This window comes from Aristolochia californica, unplaced genomic scaffold (assembly GCF_029961685.1).
Source record: "Aristolochia californica isolate CCGP_79_NKW_82.1479 unplaced genomic scaffold, dmAriCali1.0.hap1 SCAF_12, whole genome shotgun sequence".
In the NCBI taxonomy this organism is placed as follows: domain Eukaryota; kingdom Viridiplantae; phylum Streptophyta; class Magnoliopsida; order Piperales; family Aristolochiaceae; genus Aristolochia; species Aristolochia californica.
In genome coordinates, this window is record NW_027181793.1 from 24,520,653 (window position 1) to 24,537,831 (window position 17,179).

The 17,179-nt window shown below is 41.1% G+C and overlaps 5 protein-coding genes across 9 annotated transcripts; 1 reads left to right on the forward strand and 4 right to left on the reverse strand.

The window, feature by feature from the left end:
* Positions 1–243: 243 nt before the first annotated feature.
* LOC137946123 (probable leucine-rich repeat receptor-like protein kinase At1g68400) lies at positions 244–3,245 on the reverse strand. The gene is made up of 2 exons (XM_068792316.1): positions 1,932–3,245; positions 244–1,424 (listed from the first exon to the last, which is right to left on the reverse strand). Exons 1-2 carry the CDS (start codon positions 3,178–3,180, stop codon positions 742–744), a joined length of 1,932 nt encoding a protein of 643 aa, XP_068648417.1. The 5' UTR covers positions 3,181–3,245; the 3' UTR covers positions 244–741.
* Positions 3,246–4,743: 1,498 nt separating this feature from the next.
* On the reverse strand, positions 4,744–5,434 carry LOC137946750 (LOB domain-containing protein 24-like). Its single transcript, XM_068793058.1, has 2 exons — positions 5,069–5,434; positions 4,744–4,899 (listed from the first exon to the last, which is right to left on the reverse strand). Exons 1-2 carry the CDS (start codon positions 5,432–5,434, stop codon positions 4,744–4,746), a joined length of 522 nt encoding a protein of 173 aa, XP_068649159.1.
* Positions 5,435–6,256: 822 nt separating this feature from the next.
* LOC137945579 (probable mitochondrial-processing peptidase subunit beta, mitochondrial) lies at positions 6,257–10,397 on the reverse strand. The gene is made up of 10 exons (XM_068791514.1): positions 10,232–10,397; positions 8,955–9,621; positions 8,537–8,701; positions 8,310–8,447; positions 8,029–8,180; positions 7,582–7,690; positions 7,315–7,413; positions 7,031–7,096; positions 6,815–6,922; positions 6,257–6,706 (listed from the first exon to the last, which is right to left on the reverse strand). Exons 2-10 carry the CDS (start codon positions 9,525–9,527, stop codon positions 6,626–6,628), a joined length of 1,491 nt encoding a protein of 496 aa, XP_068647615.1. The 5' UTR covers positions 9,528–9,621; positions 10,232–10,397; the 3' UTR covers positions 6,257–6,625.
* A 264-nt stretch (positions 10,398–10,661) lies between these two features.
* Positions 10,662–13,948, forward strand: LOC137945915 (mediator of RNA polymerase II transcription subunit 9-like). Of its 3 annotated transcripts, none has more exons than XM_068792008.1 (6): positions 10,662–10,973; positions 11,065–11,127; positions 11,426–11,506; positions 13,294–13,352; positions 13,443–13,534; positions 13,679–13,948. In XM_068792008.1, exons 1-5 carry the CDS (start codon positions 10,791–10,793, stop codon positions 13,504–13,506), a joined length of 450 nt encoding a protein of 149 aa, XP_068648109.1. In that variant the 5' UTR covers positions 10,662–10,790; the 3' UTR covers positions 13,507–13,534; positions 13,679–13,948. The 3 variants fall into 3 exon arrangements, with proteins under 3 accessions (XP_068648109.1, XP_068648110.1, XP_068648111.1); XM_068792009.1 differs by having other exon boundaries at positions 13,443–13,513; XM_068792010.1 differs by lacking the exons at positions 13,294–13,352; positions 13,443–13,534; positions 13,679–13,948 and adding an exon at positions 13,140–13,287.
* LOC137945914 (translation machinery-associated protein 22) lies at positions 13,902–17,147 on the reverse strand. Of its 3 annotated transcripts, none has more exons than XM_068792006.1 (8): positions 16,871–17,147; positions 16,644–16,730; positions 16,105–16,169; positions 15,848–15,929; positions 15,626–15,693; positions 15,405–15,488; positions 14,399–14,483; positions 13,902–14,001 (listed from the first exon to the last, which is right to left on the reverse strand). In XM_068792006.1, the coding sequence occupies exons 1-7, from the start codon at positions 17,016–17,018 to the stop codon at positions 14,427–14,429; spliced, it is 591 nt and encodes a 196-aa protein (XP_068648107.1). In that variant the 5' UTR covers positions 17,019–17,147; the 3' UTR covers positions 13,902–14,001; positions 14,399–14,426. The 3 variants fall into 3 exon arrangements, with proteins under 3 accessions (XP_068648107.1, XP_068648108.1, XP_068648106.1); XM_068792007.1 differs by lacking the exon at positions 13,902–14,001 and adding an exon at positions 14,190–14,265; XM_068792005.1 differs by lacking the exon at positions 13,902–14,001 and having other exon boundaries at positions 14,190–14,483.
* Between the last annotated feature and the right edge of the window lie 32 nt (positions 17,148–17,179).

Consider the following 17,179-nt stretch of genomic DNA (forward strand, 5'->3'; position numbering starts at 1 on the left):
TCCATCTCTGTAAGATCCTTTGTAAAGGTTTGGGACGCGAATCGTTCTGTTGGGTGATTGGACCATAGATGACAAGATGGTTCATATAGATTCAGATTGGTTTCTACAAAGTTTGCTTAAATGATCCTTCAAGATTTGTCCTCACTCGTGAACTCGTGAACTATGGTTCGGTCGAAATCACTCGTGAACTTAAAACGATTCTTGAACCTGATTTGAGATGGCTCAGTTCGATGCACCCTTGCTATACACTAAAGAATGTCGAGTGCCATTGGGGGAAATCTTCGAGATCGATTCAAAGCCTCCAATGATTCCTCATCCGAGAGAGCTCTCTTGGGTAGGAGATTCCAAGACCAGCTACTAGATTTGATGTTTGGTGTACGAGTATTTAATAGACACCATAGGATTTATCACCAAATGGAAAAACAATTCAGAGCAATCAACACAACGGACGCCGAGCCATGGGCGAGCACAGTCACAGGTCAGAATCAAGCTCAACAGAGCCTGCAAAAGTTTGTGCCCGGAGGGCCCCGGTAACACATCGATTCTCGTGGAGACTCTTGAAATCTGAACAACCACCTTGACCAAATCTCCAATCCAGAAATTCACGGGATTCCTCTTTTATTTTACCAGCCTCCGGAGTTTCCATTCAATACAAATAAGCGAAGGTACCGTATGCAATAATAATCTTCTAGTACTACCGATTTCTGAATCATCGATGATCAACCAAACGAATAAGAAAAATCAGAACAAATTCCTGTTGGGGGCCGCGTCATCCGACAGGACGGGCGAAGAACCAGAGGAAGAGAGGTAAGTCGCCGGAGAGGAGAGCCCTCCACACCTTCTCCCGCTGCTTCCTCTGGCTCCTATCTCTTCGATCATCTTATGAACGATGCCCATCTTCGGACGGTCTCTGGGCTCTGGAGCCAGGCAGAGTAAGGCCACCTGTAACAGGCCTACCATCTCTTCCTCCATTTCTCTCTCCCTTAACAGCTCCAGATCAAAAACTTCCGACGTCCATTCTTCCCTTACCGTACCCCGCACCCACTTTACTAGGTCGACTTCTCCGTCACCAGGCATTTTCCCAGTTAGCATCTCCAGAAGAATTACCCCGAAGCTGTACACATCACACTTTTGGGGGACTTTATTGCTGTGGTGATTGTTACTGCCGGCCACTAGTTCCGGAGCCTTGTAAGCTTTGCTGGGTGAAAATGATGCTGACGATGGAGGGAGGAGGAGGTGGAGTCCGAAATCTGAGATGCAAGCATGCCAGTTCCTGTCGACCAAGATGTTGGACGATGTTAGATGACCATGGGCCATCTTTGCCTGGCATGAGTCGTGGAGGAAGGCCAGGCCCTGCGCAGCCCCTGCGGCTAGCTTCAGTCTTGTTGTCCATCCAAGAGGGGTTCGTCCTGGTCCCCTGTTACCTGTAATACAAGGAAAGACGACATAACGTTGGGATCAAACAGCTCGGACCTTGAAATTTTCTTCAGGTGGAAAGGACAAATTGTAAAGGATTCTCCTAGGCCAGAATAGTGTAGGATACGGCGACACAACCAGAAGAAAACACGAACTCTGATCTACAGATTTTCTTTGAACTTCAATCACAATGCACTGACTTCGGCACATACATGATACAACAGCGGCGCAACGGTTGTAACTCGGAAATCTTTGGTCTTACTTGTCAGTCATTTCATCGAACATGTTCATGCAATAATTGGTGAAACAGGGGAATCCAAGAGTTACAGTTCTGGTTTGTTCAGCGGTTACAGCAGAATACTGGAAATACAAAAAAATCCTCTTTCTTTCCCAGGGCAGTATCAAATATCAGACAAATGCATCATTGTTCATTTTCTTGCAAAATTTCGAGGCGCGAAGGGAGGATTTATTTAACAAATATATGTAATTACGCGCAAAGGAGAGAGGAAACTGACCATGTAGCAGGGAGTGAAGGCTGCCGCTATGGAGGAAGTCGTATACCAGGAGCATCTCGTCTTTGGAGGAGTAGAATGCCCGGAGCGCGATCACATTGTCGTGCCTTAATCTACCCACCTCCCTTAACGTTGGCCACACTTCTTTCCCGTTCCTCCTCTCTCTCACCCGCTTCACCACCACCACCTTCCCCCCCTCCATCACCGCCTTGTAGGTGGTCCCTACGACCCCTTTACCCAGCATCTCCGCCGATGCTCGGAGCAGGTCCTCCACTCGCTGGAATCCCTCGCAGCCCTCGAAAAACACCATTTCCTCCTCTATACCTCCACGTTTTCTCTCCCTATTGCCCCCTGTGTTGCTACTCACTTGCCATTGTTTCTTCGGCGGGCCCTCCGCCCTTTTGGCGCATCGGTAGCAGCAGAAGAAGAACAAGGCCATGATCATGAGTAGAGCGAGAACATCAGCGACGATGATTAGTAACAGAAGATTTCGGGTCAGCTTCGGCCTCCGGTGCTCGTTGCCTAACAGAGACAAAGGCAGGGGGTCGCTCCCGAGGGGCTTTCTCGAGCAATTCACGGGCAAAGGGTTTCCGCACAGGTTCTGATTTCCAAGAAAAGACTCCACCGGGAAAAAAGAGACCACTTTCGGGATTCCCCCGACAAGGTTGTTACCGGAGACGTTGAAATCGGAGAGGGCTGCCGGAATGTTCGTCAAAGGCCCAGTGAAGGAATTCTCCTCCAACAGAAGCGTCACCAAATGCGTCAGCTGGCTCAACTCTTCCCCGGGGATATGACCCGAGAAGCGATTGTGGGAGAGGTCCAGCCGGCGGAGGCGATGGAGGGAGCTGATTCCAGCTGGGAAGTTTCCTGAGAACCCGTTAAACGACAGATAGAGAAGCTTCATGTTTTTTAAACCAGACAAGTCGAGCGCCGCAGGCTTCGAAGTGGTGGAAAGATTGTTGTGCTGAAGAGAGAGGAGTCTCAGCTGGTCGAGACGAGTCAATGCCTGGATGGAACCGGTAAGGTTCATGGCCTGTAAAACAAGTCGAGTGACTCTGGCATTGCGGCAAGTGACACCCACCCAGGAACCAGAGCAGGGATCCGTGGCCTCGGACCACGACGAGAGAAAATCCGCAGAGTCCGCCGACGACTTGAACTCCAGCAATGGGTAAACATCCGGAGACCCAATCGCAGAAACGAAATCGAAGAAACTGAACAGAGAGAACAGAAAGAGCGACGTCAGACGCAGCATTTTCGGAAATAGGAGAAGAGAGATAGAGAGAAGCAGGAAACGGTAAGCGGAGCATGTACAGAAAAAACGAGTTCATTATAAATACTGGGATGGGGAAGGTAGAAAGAAAGAGAGACGTTAGAGGAGGACAGAGACGTTGGGGCAGGTATGTAAATTCAAGGCATTCATGAAGACAAGCGAAATAACGTGTCGGGGCGCGTATTGAACTACGTCCGTCCGATTCGAGGAAAAACAATTCCCTTGTATGGTAACTATTTTTCCGAGAGGAAGAAGTAAGTGGTGGGCCCACTACAATCGTCTTGCTGTCTTTAGTTGCAGAGGTATTCAGGGTGGTCCCACGGGCCTCGAATTAATAGCCATGTGGTAGGGTAGCTGGGCTTTACGAGACCACAAGATGGGCCCAGTGTACAGGAATGTATACAACTAACAAAACGGAACGCTCTCTTCTTTGTTGCTGCCAGCGGTAGCCGAGCTGTGTGGTACCGCTGCTGCTGTGGAAGATAAAGCGACTCCATTGGCGGATTTCTTAACGTTTCCGAACACGATTAGGAAAAACGAATACCAGAACGAACCCACGACCACTACTTCCTTCCCCTTTCTGTATCAAATTCGAGACTATCCAACAATACACCGACCATAATTGATATTCGCAACTGTATTGAATGATGCGTAAAACGCATCATCAATACACCCACCACCTGTAATCGGACGTAGCGAGGGGAGGAAAGAAGAAATGAGATGAAATCCATGAAGTTCCCAGTACAGTTTCATTGATGGAGATGTTTGGTGAAACTTGGAAGGCCTTAACTTTGATTGCTTTCAATGGAGCTGAAACCTGAACTTGCCAACAGCAACCATTGGGACGGAGATGCTGCTGATCATTCAAAATCTGTACATTCTTGGTGCTTGAAAGGAGCACCAAAAGTGATCCAGAGACTGGAATAATTGATTTGTCTTACCCACATCTAATATAATATCAATAGTGTTATATCAGTTTTACTAGTTACATAAACTAACAAATAAAACTCAGCTCCACTTACTACTTACAATAAACTAACAATTCAGTGACGAACACAATATTGGGATCCAATGTCTGAGTCGATTAAAGTAGGTCTAAGAAAAAACAGGACACAGAGGCCAGTTTTGGAACAGAAAACAAGATCAAAGGATGGATACACAAAGGCCATTTATAGGCGGATTGCTGCAGAGACGGCACTGCAATTATATAATGGCAGTAAGTTTTATATCGAAAACCTGAACGAAAAGAAGGAGAAGAATCGATGGGATGGGATGGATAAATACCTGATTTTCAACGAGTACTCTAGTTATAACTGCAAGACGGATCTTGTCGGGAGGTGCACAGTTTCATTTCATGTCGGTCAGGGTCGTCGTCCTCGGTCATTGAAGCCGGAAGCATGTTTGTCATTGCCGTGCATAATTCTTCTGACTGCTAGTTCCAGGAGAAAGACAATCAAGTACTATTTTTCTGTTCGTATCCATGTCAATTCATTCTAATCGAAATTCTATCAATAATTAATTAACGTGGTAGTTTTAAAACAAATACTAATTAAAATCTGGAAGCAAAAAATGAAGAGGGATCGATCTTGCCCAATTGCTATTGACCGCTAGCTGCTGATAATGGGCGGCATCGAACTGCTCAGCGCCGGATGAAGTGAATGCATGCTGAAGCTGATCACCAGCGCCGGTTTTTGCTTGAATCTACACGATGCAGCAAAAATAAATCAAACTTAAAGAGAACATTACGAAGTTCTGATCAAGAAAGAAACAAACAAAGAATCAAGAAAACGAAAAGATCGATCCCCGGAAGAATCAAAGAAAGATGGAAATATATATTACAAAAACCTAAAGACGTGAAGAAGGAAACCACCATTAAAGGAGGAGGTATCGGACGCTGGTAGCGGCATAATTCAAGCAGCCGCTGCACTGCTGTCAGCTCCATCTCCAACATCTTTATGTTATTCTGAAGATCGTTGATGTTGCCAAGACAGCCATGCACGGGGTCACTTATCCAAGCGTCGGCTTCAAAGACGAGAGCCCGGACGGCGTCGTCTCGGAGAGGCGGCTCAATCGAGCGGACCAGCTTCCGCATGTAATCGGGGCGGAACAAGCGATGTAGGTGCTCGTATTCCTTTATAAGCGGTTCCGCCGCGAAGTAGGGGCGCAGAGGGCAGTCGCTGCTGCAAGTCCGCCTTTGCCGCTTGCATGCAGCGCAAGTTGTTTCGTTCTTCGACATTCTGCGGCGGAGGGGTGGGGTGGGGAGCGGCGGCGGTCTTTAGAGATACCTAACCAAGGAGATAGTGAAGACGAAAGAAAAAGACGATGTCACTACTCCCAGCAGCACAGAGATCTCAAATCAGGGACACGGGCAGGAGAAAGCACCGTAATCAATTAGATATTTGATTCTCGCGGGCCAGGAGATACGCCGGAAAAAGAGGAGATGAGAGTTCGATGTAACGTACGAGGGAATCAGTGAGACGAGGCAAAGAGAAGCGAAAACTGAAAGGAGTGAGGTGCAGGGCAAGGGCAAGCACTGCAGGAAACGTGGCATCCAGCAGTTCTGTCTATCTCTCGAGGTTTACGAGTGGCCCCATTCCAAGGTGGCAATTCTAACCGATTATTTGATATTATTTGATTATTTAATTAAAAAATAATATAAAAAAATTCTTAACCCACGTAAGAATTTATCCATTTACTTATATACCGGCTATCAAATTATTAACCGATTATCCACATAAGGTATAAAGAATTTATTTTATATATATATATATATATATTTTAAGAGTTGTTGAGGACAAAACAAAATTAGGTAAATGGGTAAAGAAATAGATAAAACAAAATATTCTTTTAAAATTTCTAAAAATATCAAAATACTCGTACAAACAAGTATTATTAAAAAAATGATAAATAATATATATACATATATAAAGATTAAGAGGAAATGGAGTAGGTTATTCCACCTCCTTGCATAATAGAAATTTTCTCCTAATCTCTATAAAAGAGAATGGTGAAAGAGAAAATTATAAAATTATCTTAAATATTATTAGGTAATCTGGTAATCAGTACGGATTAACCATTATTCACATTGCGCTTAACAGCAGCAAAAATACAAACAAGTTGAATACATGCAGGATCGACTTAGAAGAATATGAAAACATCACTACGAAATTGTAACTGTTGCCACTGTATTAATACAAATAGTTTGAATTTGCAAGTGAAAAATGAACCAAAACCCACCCCAGAAAGATGAATCGTATTGATAGACTTCATCTGAATCAGCTCGGTGTCTTTAGCTTTAGGGAGAGTGTGAAGATAGATTTTTCCCTCTGCAGTTACTGGCACTTTTACAACGTCAACGAGGGAACCCTTTCGATGTCAACAATACTTTGGCACGAGGAAATCTTCAACTGGTAAGGGAAGAACCTTTCTATTTCAAGCATGTCTCAGAACGAAACCAAGAGTAATCAGGCAATTGATGAATTGGGCCTAGCGCAGCAATTGCAACATCCTGGATAGAAAACAAGATCCGAATGTTAGATGCTGCCTTAAAGTACCTGGATGTAAAAGGTTTGTTTATGCATGTTATAGTGAAAGTGTTGTGTCTTTAATCCCTCACCTTATCAACAATGAAATTCTGAGCAGTTTCCATGACTGTAGCAGCATCAACAGCATCAATGCGTGCAAATAGTTCCAAGAATGGAACTACCCGTCCGTACGTGAGCAGCTGCAGCCAACCCAAAAGGCTTTGAAGTTTATGCAACATGTACACACATCATATGAGCCGAACATAGGTCACAACTAATGACAGTACTGCAATATAATCTCCATTTACCTGACGTCCATTATTTTCTGCAACAGCACTGGTTCCATCAATATGAAGCATCATAGCTGATTTTAGCTGCATTTTCAATTGTAAAGGAATGGTTGATCGTCCAAAGAATCAGTTGTACTCCAAAAGGACAACATTAAATTTCTATGCACTACCAGAGAAATTTCATTATAATGAACAAAAACTTCAAAATGTTCAAAACTATTTTAAGCAATAGTTCAAGACATCACATTAACAAACTACCCATAGATACACAGTCATAAAACACAAACAATCCAAGCACTGACCTGATTTCGGGCTCTCACAACTTCTACATCTGAAATCTGGGATGCCATTCTTCTTAGATCTTCCATTATTGCAAGTGACAGATCAGGCAAGCAGTCAGGCTGCAACAAAAATTGTTTGGTATGGAATGATGGAAACTAATTTATAAGAAGCCTTTCAATAGCCCACAGCACTAATTTCTGAGCTCATCCTTTTTTTCTTTTTGTTTAAAAAAATCATGCATTCATAAGAAACAAGTCACAATAAGTATAAGCCTTAGTAGTGCTTACTGCTGCAGTAGCATACATTCCAAACAGCCCCATATCACAATAATTAGTATTGAAGGCCATCATACTCTCTGCCAGATTGTTATTGCTGATTTTACGAGCAAGCTCTGATCTGATCATTAGGGTAAATGATATCACTGAAACACTTAATTAAAAAATAAACTGATATGTAAAATGCAATGTATAAGGAACTACATTTTCTCTCTTTAGATATTAAAAGAGATCATAAATGAATGAATGGGGACCTGGAAGGAAAAAAGTTAAAAATCCATGTGTGTTAGTAAAGCACCAATAGTGCTAGAAGGAGAGGTACAGATTTTATGTGCATGCTTCCTAACTTACAGATAAATCTTCAATCTCCACTGTATACATTTTTAGAATTTTCGGAAGTATCTGTATCAGGAACAGAAGCTTAAGAAGCATGTTCACCTTCAATTCAGAAGGTCTTACCCTGATAAATTACCCACACCAACACTTCTGTTCCATGATCCTAACAAGCTTTGGATAACCATTAGTGGAATGGAGTTTGGATCAGTCCAAGAGGTCCCCTTGAAAGCAACTATAAAATGTGCAATGGGCAAGTTGTCGTTGGCCACCCGAACCTATACAATTAAGAAGCAAGCATCTTTTTTTTTGGATGATGATCAAGCAGTTCATTAAAAAAAAAACATTAGCGCAAGGGAAAATTCTCTCTCTCTAAAAAGGAAAGAGGCAAATGAGTGATAAATGACCTCAGATGCAGTAAAGACAGCTGGATTTCTCTCAACAAGCTGGGCTGCCATGGTTGGATCTGTTGAATGTTTATTAAACAATCTAATCACTTGGCTAACCACCTCCTCATGTTTTACTGCACCAGCTGCAGATACAACCTAGTGGACAACACATTTAAGAGCCCGTAGGCAAAAAAAAAGCAAAGCGAAAAAAGAAAAAAAGTATTGAGTTGGGAAGGTTTAGTTACCATCCGAGGCCCGGTGTAATGCTTAGAAATATAGTCATACAAATCACCCTTTGAGATAGTCTGGATATTCTCTGTTGGACCTAAAATTGTGTACCCCAGTGGATGATTTTGGAATGCGGCTGCATGTAAGTGATCAAATATCACTTCTTCTATCTGGCCTTGCACCTGTCTAATCAATGAATTACTAGAAACAACAAAATATATTGTTTCAAAAAGCAGAATCCCATGATTGCTCAATTCTCATACTTGGCAGTCATGGACCCAACAGAAGGAAATCATGCACAATAGTACCTCCAAAAGGATCTCACACTTATGCCAAACAGAAGTGCTAGCAAACCTCAGTGTGCTGTTGGGAACCTAGGAACTCTCACAATAATCCACTTCAAAGAAAAGAAAACAATGAAAAAAACACACATACTTCTTCCATTTCTCGAAGGATAACACCACGTTCCCTTTCAATGGCACGGTTGGAGAAGCAAGAATTCTGTAAAATATCGGCAAGAATGTCGATTGCAACAGGGACATCATCACTTAAAACATTAGCATAAAAGGTGGTCTGCTCACGAGAAGTATAGGCATTTAGACGGGCACCCATGTTCTCTATTTCCACTTCAATATCACGGGCTGAGCGATGAGCAGTACCCTTAAAGATCATATGCTCTAAAAAGTGTGCTGTACCATTGGTTTCTGGGGTCTCAAAGCGGCTTCCAGCATCAATCCAAACACCAACAGAGGCTGTGTGTAATGCAGATGATGGAGAGGTCTCTGTGGCAACACGAATGCCATTTGGAAGGGTGGAAATACGGGTTTCAGGGAAATGGAGAACATTGTAGTGGTCATGCACTTTTGGATCAGGTGAACTATGGCGGAGAAAGCGGTTATCACTTGCTGAATCAGTTGGGCTAATATGAGGGGCAATAGAGAGTGACATTCTTTGAAGATATAATGGTAGCCTTTTCATATTTCTGAAGATCTGAGATGCTCGAGCCATGGATACTGTTGTCCTGAATCAGGTCTTTGCCTTCTTGTTCACAGATAGAGATAACAGAGGATTCTGTATGCTCTGGAATCTGTATCAGTTTTGGCTGCAGAATAAGTTTTAAAAAGCTCGTGATCATTCAATTTCCAAATGACACTGTAAATTTCATAGACTAAATCATCTCCACCTTTGCCAGTAACCAGTGTTACATTCAAACTCCTCAGAAAATTTAGCATAAACTTTTGTTTTTCCCAACATCCAAATGAGTAAACCAAATCCATTTGCTTGCAAGTACATTAATTCACTTGATCATCATCGAATAACTGAACATTCTTCAAAAATTTTGAAGAAAAGGGTAAACCATTGCACGATATGAAGTAATTCATCAACTAACTAATTATAAATTTTGCTCTAAATACAGAGACTATATAAGACCTAATCTTCATCCTAGACATAAACTTTCTCTTCCAAATTAACGCCAAAAATAGATATCTTCAGTGCAAAAAGTTTCCTCAGGCACACCTCATAACAAGTACAAAACAAAGAGGGCATGGAGTCAAGAGAACGACTTCCAGTACCGCATTAAAATACACACTTTTAAACCCTCAGCACTCCATTAGTAAAACACGGATACGCAAATATAATTAAAAACAATAGCAGTTTTAGCACCACTGAAAAGAAAAAACTCAAAAGCGCAGACTTGCAAACTTTCTTACCAAAATCCCGGTGGAGAATCACAAACACTGGGGACAAAAGCGTTCAACGTGTTCAAGTGTTTCCAGAGGAGGAGGTGTGACTCAGAGAACAAAAATATGATTTTGATGTATGAAAGTGTTTCCTCAGCTTTCGGGCGCTACAGGTACAAAATATGGGCGAGAGAAAAAGAAAACGCGGTCTTTTTAGTCTCCTCATAGACAGCCGCCCGAGCGTTTAGGTTTTGGCGGAGGGCCTTGTTGCCCGCTCATGTTGTCCAACTCGCCGAGCTGACTAGCGTCTTAAAACGAGTCGACTCCGAGTTTGACATAGTGATACGATCGATATAGCGATATCCAGAGACAGGTCGATACAAATGACGTCTCTTGTTTCGTGTCGGCTTTAAATTCCATGGACATTGGGCAATCAGTGACATATGAGTAGCTCGGGGTATGCAATATCGGGTCATAATTCACCATTCTACTGAGTAGCTCGGGATCAGCGTTGTAGAACACCGGCGGCGAGAGTCGGACAAGGAAAGAGAATTGTTCCTCAGGGCCAGGGAAAAAGAGCAGCCCAATAATGGATCACTCCTATGGCGGAGGGAGCTGGATGATGGTGCCCAACCAGAGGCATATCCCTGCGACGTCAACACAAGATCACTCTCACCACTACCAGCTCCAGCAGCAACAGCAGAAACAACAACAACAACAACCACAACAGCATCATCATCAATCCTTGGCTTCTCATTTCCATCTCTTACATGTATTTATCTTCTACGCTTGATCTTATTCTGCCAGTTTCTTCTCGGACTCTTCATGCAGTTTCCTTTGATATCTTGTTGCCTTCATTGCAGTTGGTGGAGAAATTGGCAGAGGCGATAGAAAGTGGGACTCGTGATCAGCAGTCAGATACTCTAGTAAACCCTTCTTTATTCCCCCCAAATTTTCCCAATTTGTGATTTTTTTTCGTTGCTTCTACAGGACTGAGTATTCTCAGTGTTATGCCCAATATCTTTAATTGACTTTTCTCTGTATTTGCACTGAGATTTATTTTTCTCACACGGTTCCTTCCAAATTGCCAATTGAACTTAGAGGCCAAACGAATTTCGTTCAGACTCTAGCGAGGGCAAAAACCCAGCCTAAAGGGGACTCTTTTCAATACCATGTGACTCGTAAGTTCCATTGCCTAACGCTATTATTTGTAATTGGAGACAGGTGAATGAATTAACCAATCATTTCGAGAAGTGTCAGCAACTGCTAAACTCCATATCGGGATCCATTGGCACAAAGGTTATGGTAAGTAATCATGTTCTACTGCTAATGACTGAACATAAAATTTTAACTGTTCTACATTATCTATATCATGTTAACTATATGTTCCAAGTAATAAGGGTGTCATTGGATGTGTTTATATCAAATAATGCTGTCATCTAATCTCAGATGGCCGTCTGGTTTGCATAAATTAACAATATTATCCAAGAGCCTTGTCACAACTATGTTGAGGTTTGGCAGGAGATGATGTGCGCATTAAATAGTTTTATGCTTTATCTTCAGTTTTACTTGCTGGATATGTAAACTGCTATTGGGTTGATAGAGTATCATTTACTGGCAGAAATAAGCAATACTGAAAATCCTACTTATATAAGTTATACCACTTGCAACTAGAAGCTAATGATACAGTTCTTTGTCCCATTAAATGATTTGTCAAGGTTGGTGTTCCCTTAAAACTAAATAGGAGCCTTAAAACTATGTGAGAGTTAGGACTTCCAGAATCTTGTTCCATTTTTTCAGAGCTTCCCATCCTTGTCTTTATAATGTTAATATTTTGATTGTTGAAACTGAAGAAATGGGAAGGTGTTCCTCTTTTTTGAATATTTCGGTACTCAAAACCTAGTATCATCTAGGATTTTTTGATCTGGACTCGGGAACTGATAGGAACCCTAAAATTCTCAAAAAAAATCAAGGAAGAAGGAAGAAGAAGCAAGAGAAAAGGTGGCACACATGTGGACCCATGCACATGCATGGGGGTGTAGGAGCTCAAGGGCAAAAGTGTGAAGATAAGGTTAAAAGTCAAGGGTAGAAATGGGAGTCGTACCTTCCTTCCTTCTTTGATGGATCCCTATAATTTCTACTTTACTTTGTTAAAGAATCTCTAGAAGATTGTAATTGTTTATAAGTTTCCTAGATTCTCTCCTTTGATTTTGTAATCTTCCTTTGATTGATGTACTTAGGGAGCCTAGTTGGTTGAGGAGTTTCCCTAAACATGTAATGGAAAAAGTATAAATAGTTGTCTTGGTTGAAGGAAAAATTAGTCAAGTTTATTCCTCAAGTCTCTCTTGCCTTGCTCTCCTCTCCCTCACCCCCCCTTCTCTTTCACTCTCTCTCTCTCTCTCTCTCTCTCTACCTCCCTTGCCTAGAAGAACTGTATTTTTTTCTTTGGAAGTTGAGAAGATAAGACCTTGAAAAGGTTCTTATCAGGAACCGACCCGAAAACCCAAGTTGAATTGTCCAAGTCGGATCGGGATTCACGAGTCCATTGGTTGAACTCGGGGAGAGTCAGGGATGAACCAGAATGGAGGGGTCAAGTCTGACCCCAACCCGACCAGCCACCTCATAAATCCAAGACAACCTAGCCAAAGTTGCACATTGACTCAGCGAGTCAAGAAGCCATGGTATCATCTCTATGTCATGTGTATCTGGGTTTTTGTTGTTGGGGGGACAATTTTTAATCTGACCGCTATATGAGATTATTCCATTATCTTTGCGCTAATACACTTCTGTTGATTTTCTAGGGATGACTGGTTTTTGGACATATTTACAAGTTGTTTCTAATTATTCTGTCTTTATGTGCGCCGATGTCTTTTTAGATATAGATTTTTGAAAAAACTTAGGTCTGTTTTTAACTTGGTTTTATTCTTGGTATATGCAGATGAAAACAGTCTTTTAAATCAGTCAGTTTGACATTCACAAGGAATTCTATAACGCAAATCTTTTTTTTGTACCATGTATATTTGGTATTATACCATCTTTGCACATCCAAAATTATTAAAATCTTCGTTTACTTTGGCTACAATGAAATTCAGACAGTTGAGGGGCAGAAGCATAAAGTGGAGGAAAGTGAACAACTCCTGAATCAGAGGAAGTCAGTGTTTCTCGTCCAACTCCAATGTCTTTCAAGTTTCCTGATTATGAGGTAGACACTTATGCTATTCTGTTTGATACATCGTGGCAGAGATCTGATCGCTAAGTACAGAAATTCGATCGAGGAGCTGCTGAAATCAGATTATCATAGATGAGATACAGGTTATGTTAAGGAACTACCCTGTAAGCATTTTTCTAATTGATTTTTTTGCTTTAGCATAACTCTGGTTCTGAGCTTACTTTAAGATGATCAAAGTAATGTAGGACTTGTGACATGACCGTTCATATAAAATTATGTTGAACTGAAAAACATTTTATTTTGTGCAGCTTTGAATCCACCTGATCCTGGAATGCATTTCTGGTCCCTCTAGCGGCTGACTAGAGGACATAGGAGTGCTATTTGTCTCTGTTGCAAATCATAGGCTCAGATTACTAGTGTAGCACATCATCTTTCCAGTGATATACGTTGTTATTTTGATAATTAAAGAAGTGTCAGCCACTCGGAATCTTTACTAAAGACCCCGGACCTGGCAATATACAATGTTATGATGTATAATTGAATTATTAAATGCCAATATGTTGCTTCCATTCGGAGCCCTCCATTCTGTTGATCCTAGACCGTTGTCTGCGTGCATACTTCAACTAGGAAACTGTAATTTCCACAAAAGTTACAAATGAGAAAACCATATATGTCAAGAACCATATGCCTGTGTTTCTCTACAAAATTTGGAAATTATCCTACAGAGTACACTAACATTCATAGCATATGTTACATGAGCATAGTAACACGAAAAGGTAAAATCCTCAAACAAGCCACCTCTCAAATTAGAGAGCAATATCAAGGTGGAAACCACTGGAGCCGTCATAGTATTGATGTATACTTAAATGAATAAATACAGCATCTCTTCATGGACCTAGATAAAGATCATAGTAACACAAAAAGGTAAAATCCTCAAACAAGCGACCTCTCAAATTAAAGAGCAATATCAAGGTGGAAACGACTCTGGAGCCATCATAGTATTGACGTATACTTAAATGAGTACATACGGTATCTCCTCATGGACCTAGATAAAGATCAGGCAGCTGCAACTTTCCTCCCATCTTCAATGAAATAAATTGCTCTTTCAGGAACCTATCATCCATAAATAAAGCGCTCTTGTCAGCATATATTCAAACACTTTCTTTCACAGGCCTTCATTGCAAAAGAAGCATGTTGATTATTTCATTCAATGTAAATAAATAGTGAGCAAGATTGGAAATGCAGCAGTTCTAAAAAACTTGTCATTTTAGTAGACTATCCCCTTCATGTTTCATTAGCCTGTCCAGACATAATCCTCGAGGAAGAATTGTGTTACCAACCTTCATATTTGGGACACTCATGTTTAACTTCCCACTACCACCATTAGTAGGGTACGATCTTGACCATGATAACAAATACGTCATTCAAAAATACATAAGTTAACATAAATAAGCTAATATAGGTGATAGCCTGAATAAGCCTTGGCACTAGTGGAGTCCCTGCACATAAAAAGATTAGAAAGATTGAATTGGCAATAGCATAGCCACAATTGTTGATCAAACAGTTGTAAGATATTGGCATCACTGCCATGCAAGTGGTTGATCATCCACATTATTCAATCATAACAAGCGAAGATCCATTCACTACGGCAGGAATTTTTTTTTTTTTTTTTAGAGAGATGAAACTATGGCAGGAATATTATGCCATCTATTTGTAAGAATTTAAACGAGGTGGTCACAGACATCTATACTCCTATATGTGAGCCAATATCTCTTTGTTGCAAACTGTATCCCCAGCTATGCAGACCTCCCAATACATTTCATGGATGAAACCTTAGGTTGCATTCTGTTTTGATTGCTAGCATCTTCTAAAGAGCAGCTAATGTTATAAGTGAAAGTTCTTTCACTAATCAGATGAAATAGATGATCCCCACCATTTGAATGCATTGAGTAAGCTACTGTCCCAAATTAAGAAGAGAACCACATTGAACGTGTATGGAAACAGATAACAAAAGAAGTGACAAGAGTAAATTACATCAGGCCAGGTACACGTAATGAACTCCACAATATCATAAGAGATGTCACCCTGCACATCAATTTGCTCCTTATCAGTTGGACCCTGTACCAAATTGTTTGAGCAGTATTAATAAACATTACTGTGTAAACTAATCCAACAAAGAAACGCAATATTCTCGCTATCTCTCTGCCTATTGAAAATCTACACATCTTTATTTGTAGCAGAAGATCCTTGTGCACCTTAACAACTGATGCTCCAGTTGCAAACTTTTTCCCAAGCTTCTTTGAAGCATCACTTAGTTTAACACCTGAAAGGGTAATTGAAATACATTGTGCAGTGAGATGAAAAAAAACATTGGATTTCTTTGAACGTGATCTTGTTAGGAGAATGATAATCATCAAATAAATAAATAAATAAATAAAAATAAAAAATAAAAAAGTACCAGGTTTGAGAAAACTCACCAAAGAAGTCAAGTCCCTTCACTATGGTAACACATTTGCGTTTGTTACGGACAACCTTCTCAATGACAACTTCTTGTTTGTCCTACAAAAAAGCAAACGTGTACATGAGTTAGAGATCAAAAAGATGAACCATGAACCACCTACACAACTAACTTTTTCTTATTAAAAAAATGGAAATTTGTAGCTGCTAGATTGTTAAGGAAAGCACAAGATGCATATTACCAGTAAAAAAATATAGCAGGAAAAGAGAAGCTCACCTTCTTTTTTATCTTTCCACCAGGAAGTCGTTTCACTTCTTCTGGTTTTGACGTTGATGTACCTCCTGCTTGAGAGAAAAGTAATAGCTTAGAACATTCTAAGATCAGTTTACACAGTGTCAACTATAGCCTGTATGTTGTAAATGAAAGTTATTATTGCAAAAGGTCTTTAGAAGCTGAATATTGGACAAACAGATTCAAGAAATCCTCCACACAAATGTTCAACCAAATAATGTTGTCAAATAAATGATAAACTCATAGTTCTAGCAAAAACTGTTCACGGAGTATATAAGTACTGAAGGTACAGCAATCATGTATGCCCGGTTCAAATTGTCTGTCTAAACCCGTTCCTCAGCACCGGGTCGACTCAAAAGAAGATTCATGAGACCATACGCCAGAGTTAGATGAAAAACGTCGAGATATCCACTAAGTGCCAATACATCAAACACCTCATGAACATTAAAGAAATACAATAGAAACATTTTTCTTCCATTTAATAGTACCAAACGAGTAGCATAGATAAGAACTTTAAACCGTACCAGCTGCAGTTGCGGCGCCATCCCCGCCAGAAATACCCGCTGCCTGTAGCTGTTCGGCAGTCTTAGCTACTTCCCTTTCATTTGCCTCTGAAGTAGGGACACCGCAGTAGAAAACAGAAAAAACAGAAAGCCAGAATCAATTCAACAAACACTGATAGGGCGCGTTAATTGATTAGTAGTCTAGGCTTCTTGACATTCCAGCAAGAAAAGATAGCAGATAAAAATACCCTTGATAAGATCGGGGTAGAGGTCAGGAGCGTTTTGGATCAACCAAGGCTTGCATTTCTCGAAATCGGGTCCGAACTCACAGTATTCGGCGGGGAGGGAGCAGACTGGACAGTATGGAACGCGAACTGGCTGGGGCTTTTCCGCCATGAGAATGAATTTCCGGCCTGCTAGACGATTGCAATTTCTTTGTGAACTATAAATGCAGAGTCGATTGTAACGCTATCAGATACGCAGAGAAAATGTTCGATCCGAGATGTGAAAAAAGAAAAGAAAAAAAGCAAGATTCGGATGGACGTGGGAAACCTTTT

Coding starts and splice junctions, on each gene's coding strand:
- LOC137946123 (XM_068792316.1), bottom strand. CDS start 3,180: ATGCTGCGTCTGACGTCGCTCTTTCTGTTCTCTCTGTTCAGTTTCTTC. Junction 1,425..1,931: donor CCTTCACTCCCTGCTACATG/GTCAGTTTCCTC, acceptor CTTGTATTACAG/GTAACAGGGGACCAGGACGA.
- LOC137946750 (XM_068793058.1), bottom strand. CDS start 5,434: ATGTCGAAGAACGAAACAACTTGCGCTGCATGCAAGCGGCAAAGGCGG. Junction 4,900..5,068: donor CGATACCTCCTCCTTTAATG/GTGGTTTCCTTC, acceptor TGCATCGTGTAG/ATTCAAGCAAAAACCGGCGC.
- LOC137945579 (XM_068791514.1), bottom strand. CDS start 9,527: ATGGCTCGAGCATCTCAGATCTTCAGAAATATGAAAAGGCTACCATTA. Junction 8,181..8,309: donor CTGTCTTTACTGCATCTGAG/GTCATTTATCAC, acceptor TTAATTGTATAG/GTTCGGGTGGCCAACGACAA. Junction 6,923..7,030: donor CAGAAAATAATGGACGTCAG/GTAAATGGAGAT, acceptor GGTTGGCTGCAG/CTGCTCACGTACGGACGGGT.
- LOC137945915 (XM_068792008.1), top strand. CDS start 10,791: ATGGATCACTCCTATGGCGGAGGGAGCTGGATGATGGTGCCCAACCAG. Junction 11,128..11,425: donor ATCAGCAGTCAGATACTCTA/GTAAACCCTTCT, acceptor AATTGGAGACAG/GTGAATGAATTAACCAATCA. Junction 11,507..13,293: donor CCATTGGCACAAAGGTTATG/GTAAGTAATCAT, acceptor AATGAAATTCAG/ACAGTTGAGGGGCAGAAGCA.
- LOC137945914 (XM_068792006.1), bottom strand. CDS start 17,018: ATGGCGGAAAAGCCCCAGCCAGTTCGCGTTCCATACTGTCCAGTCTGC. Junction 15,930..16,104: donor GTGGAAAGATAAAAAAGAAG/GTGAGCTTCTCT, acceptor GCTTTTTTGTAG/GACAAACAAGAAGTTGTCAT. Junction 14,484..15,404: donor TTACGTGTACCTGGCCTGAT/GTAATTTACTCT, acceptor TATGGATGATAG/GTTCCTGAAAGAGCAATTTA.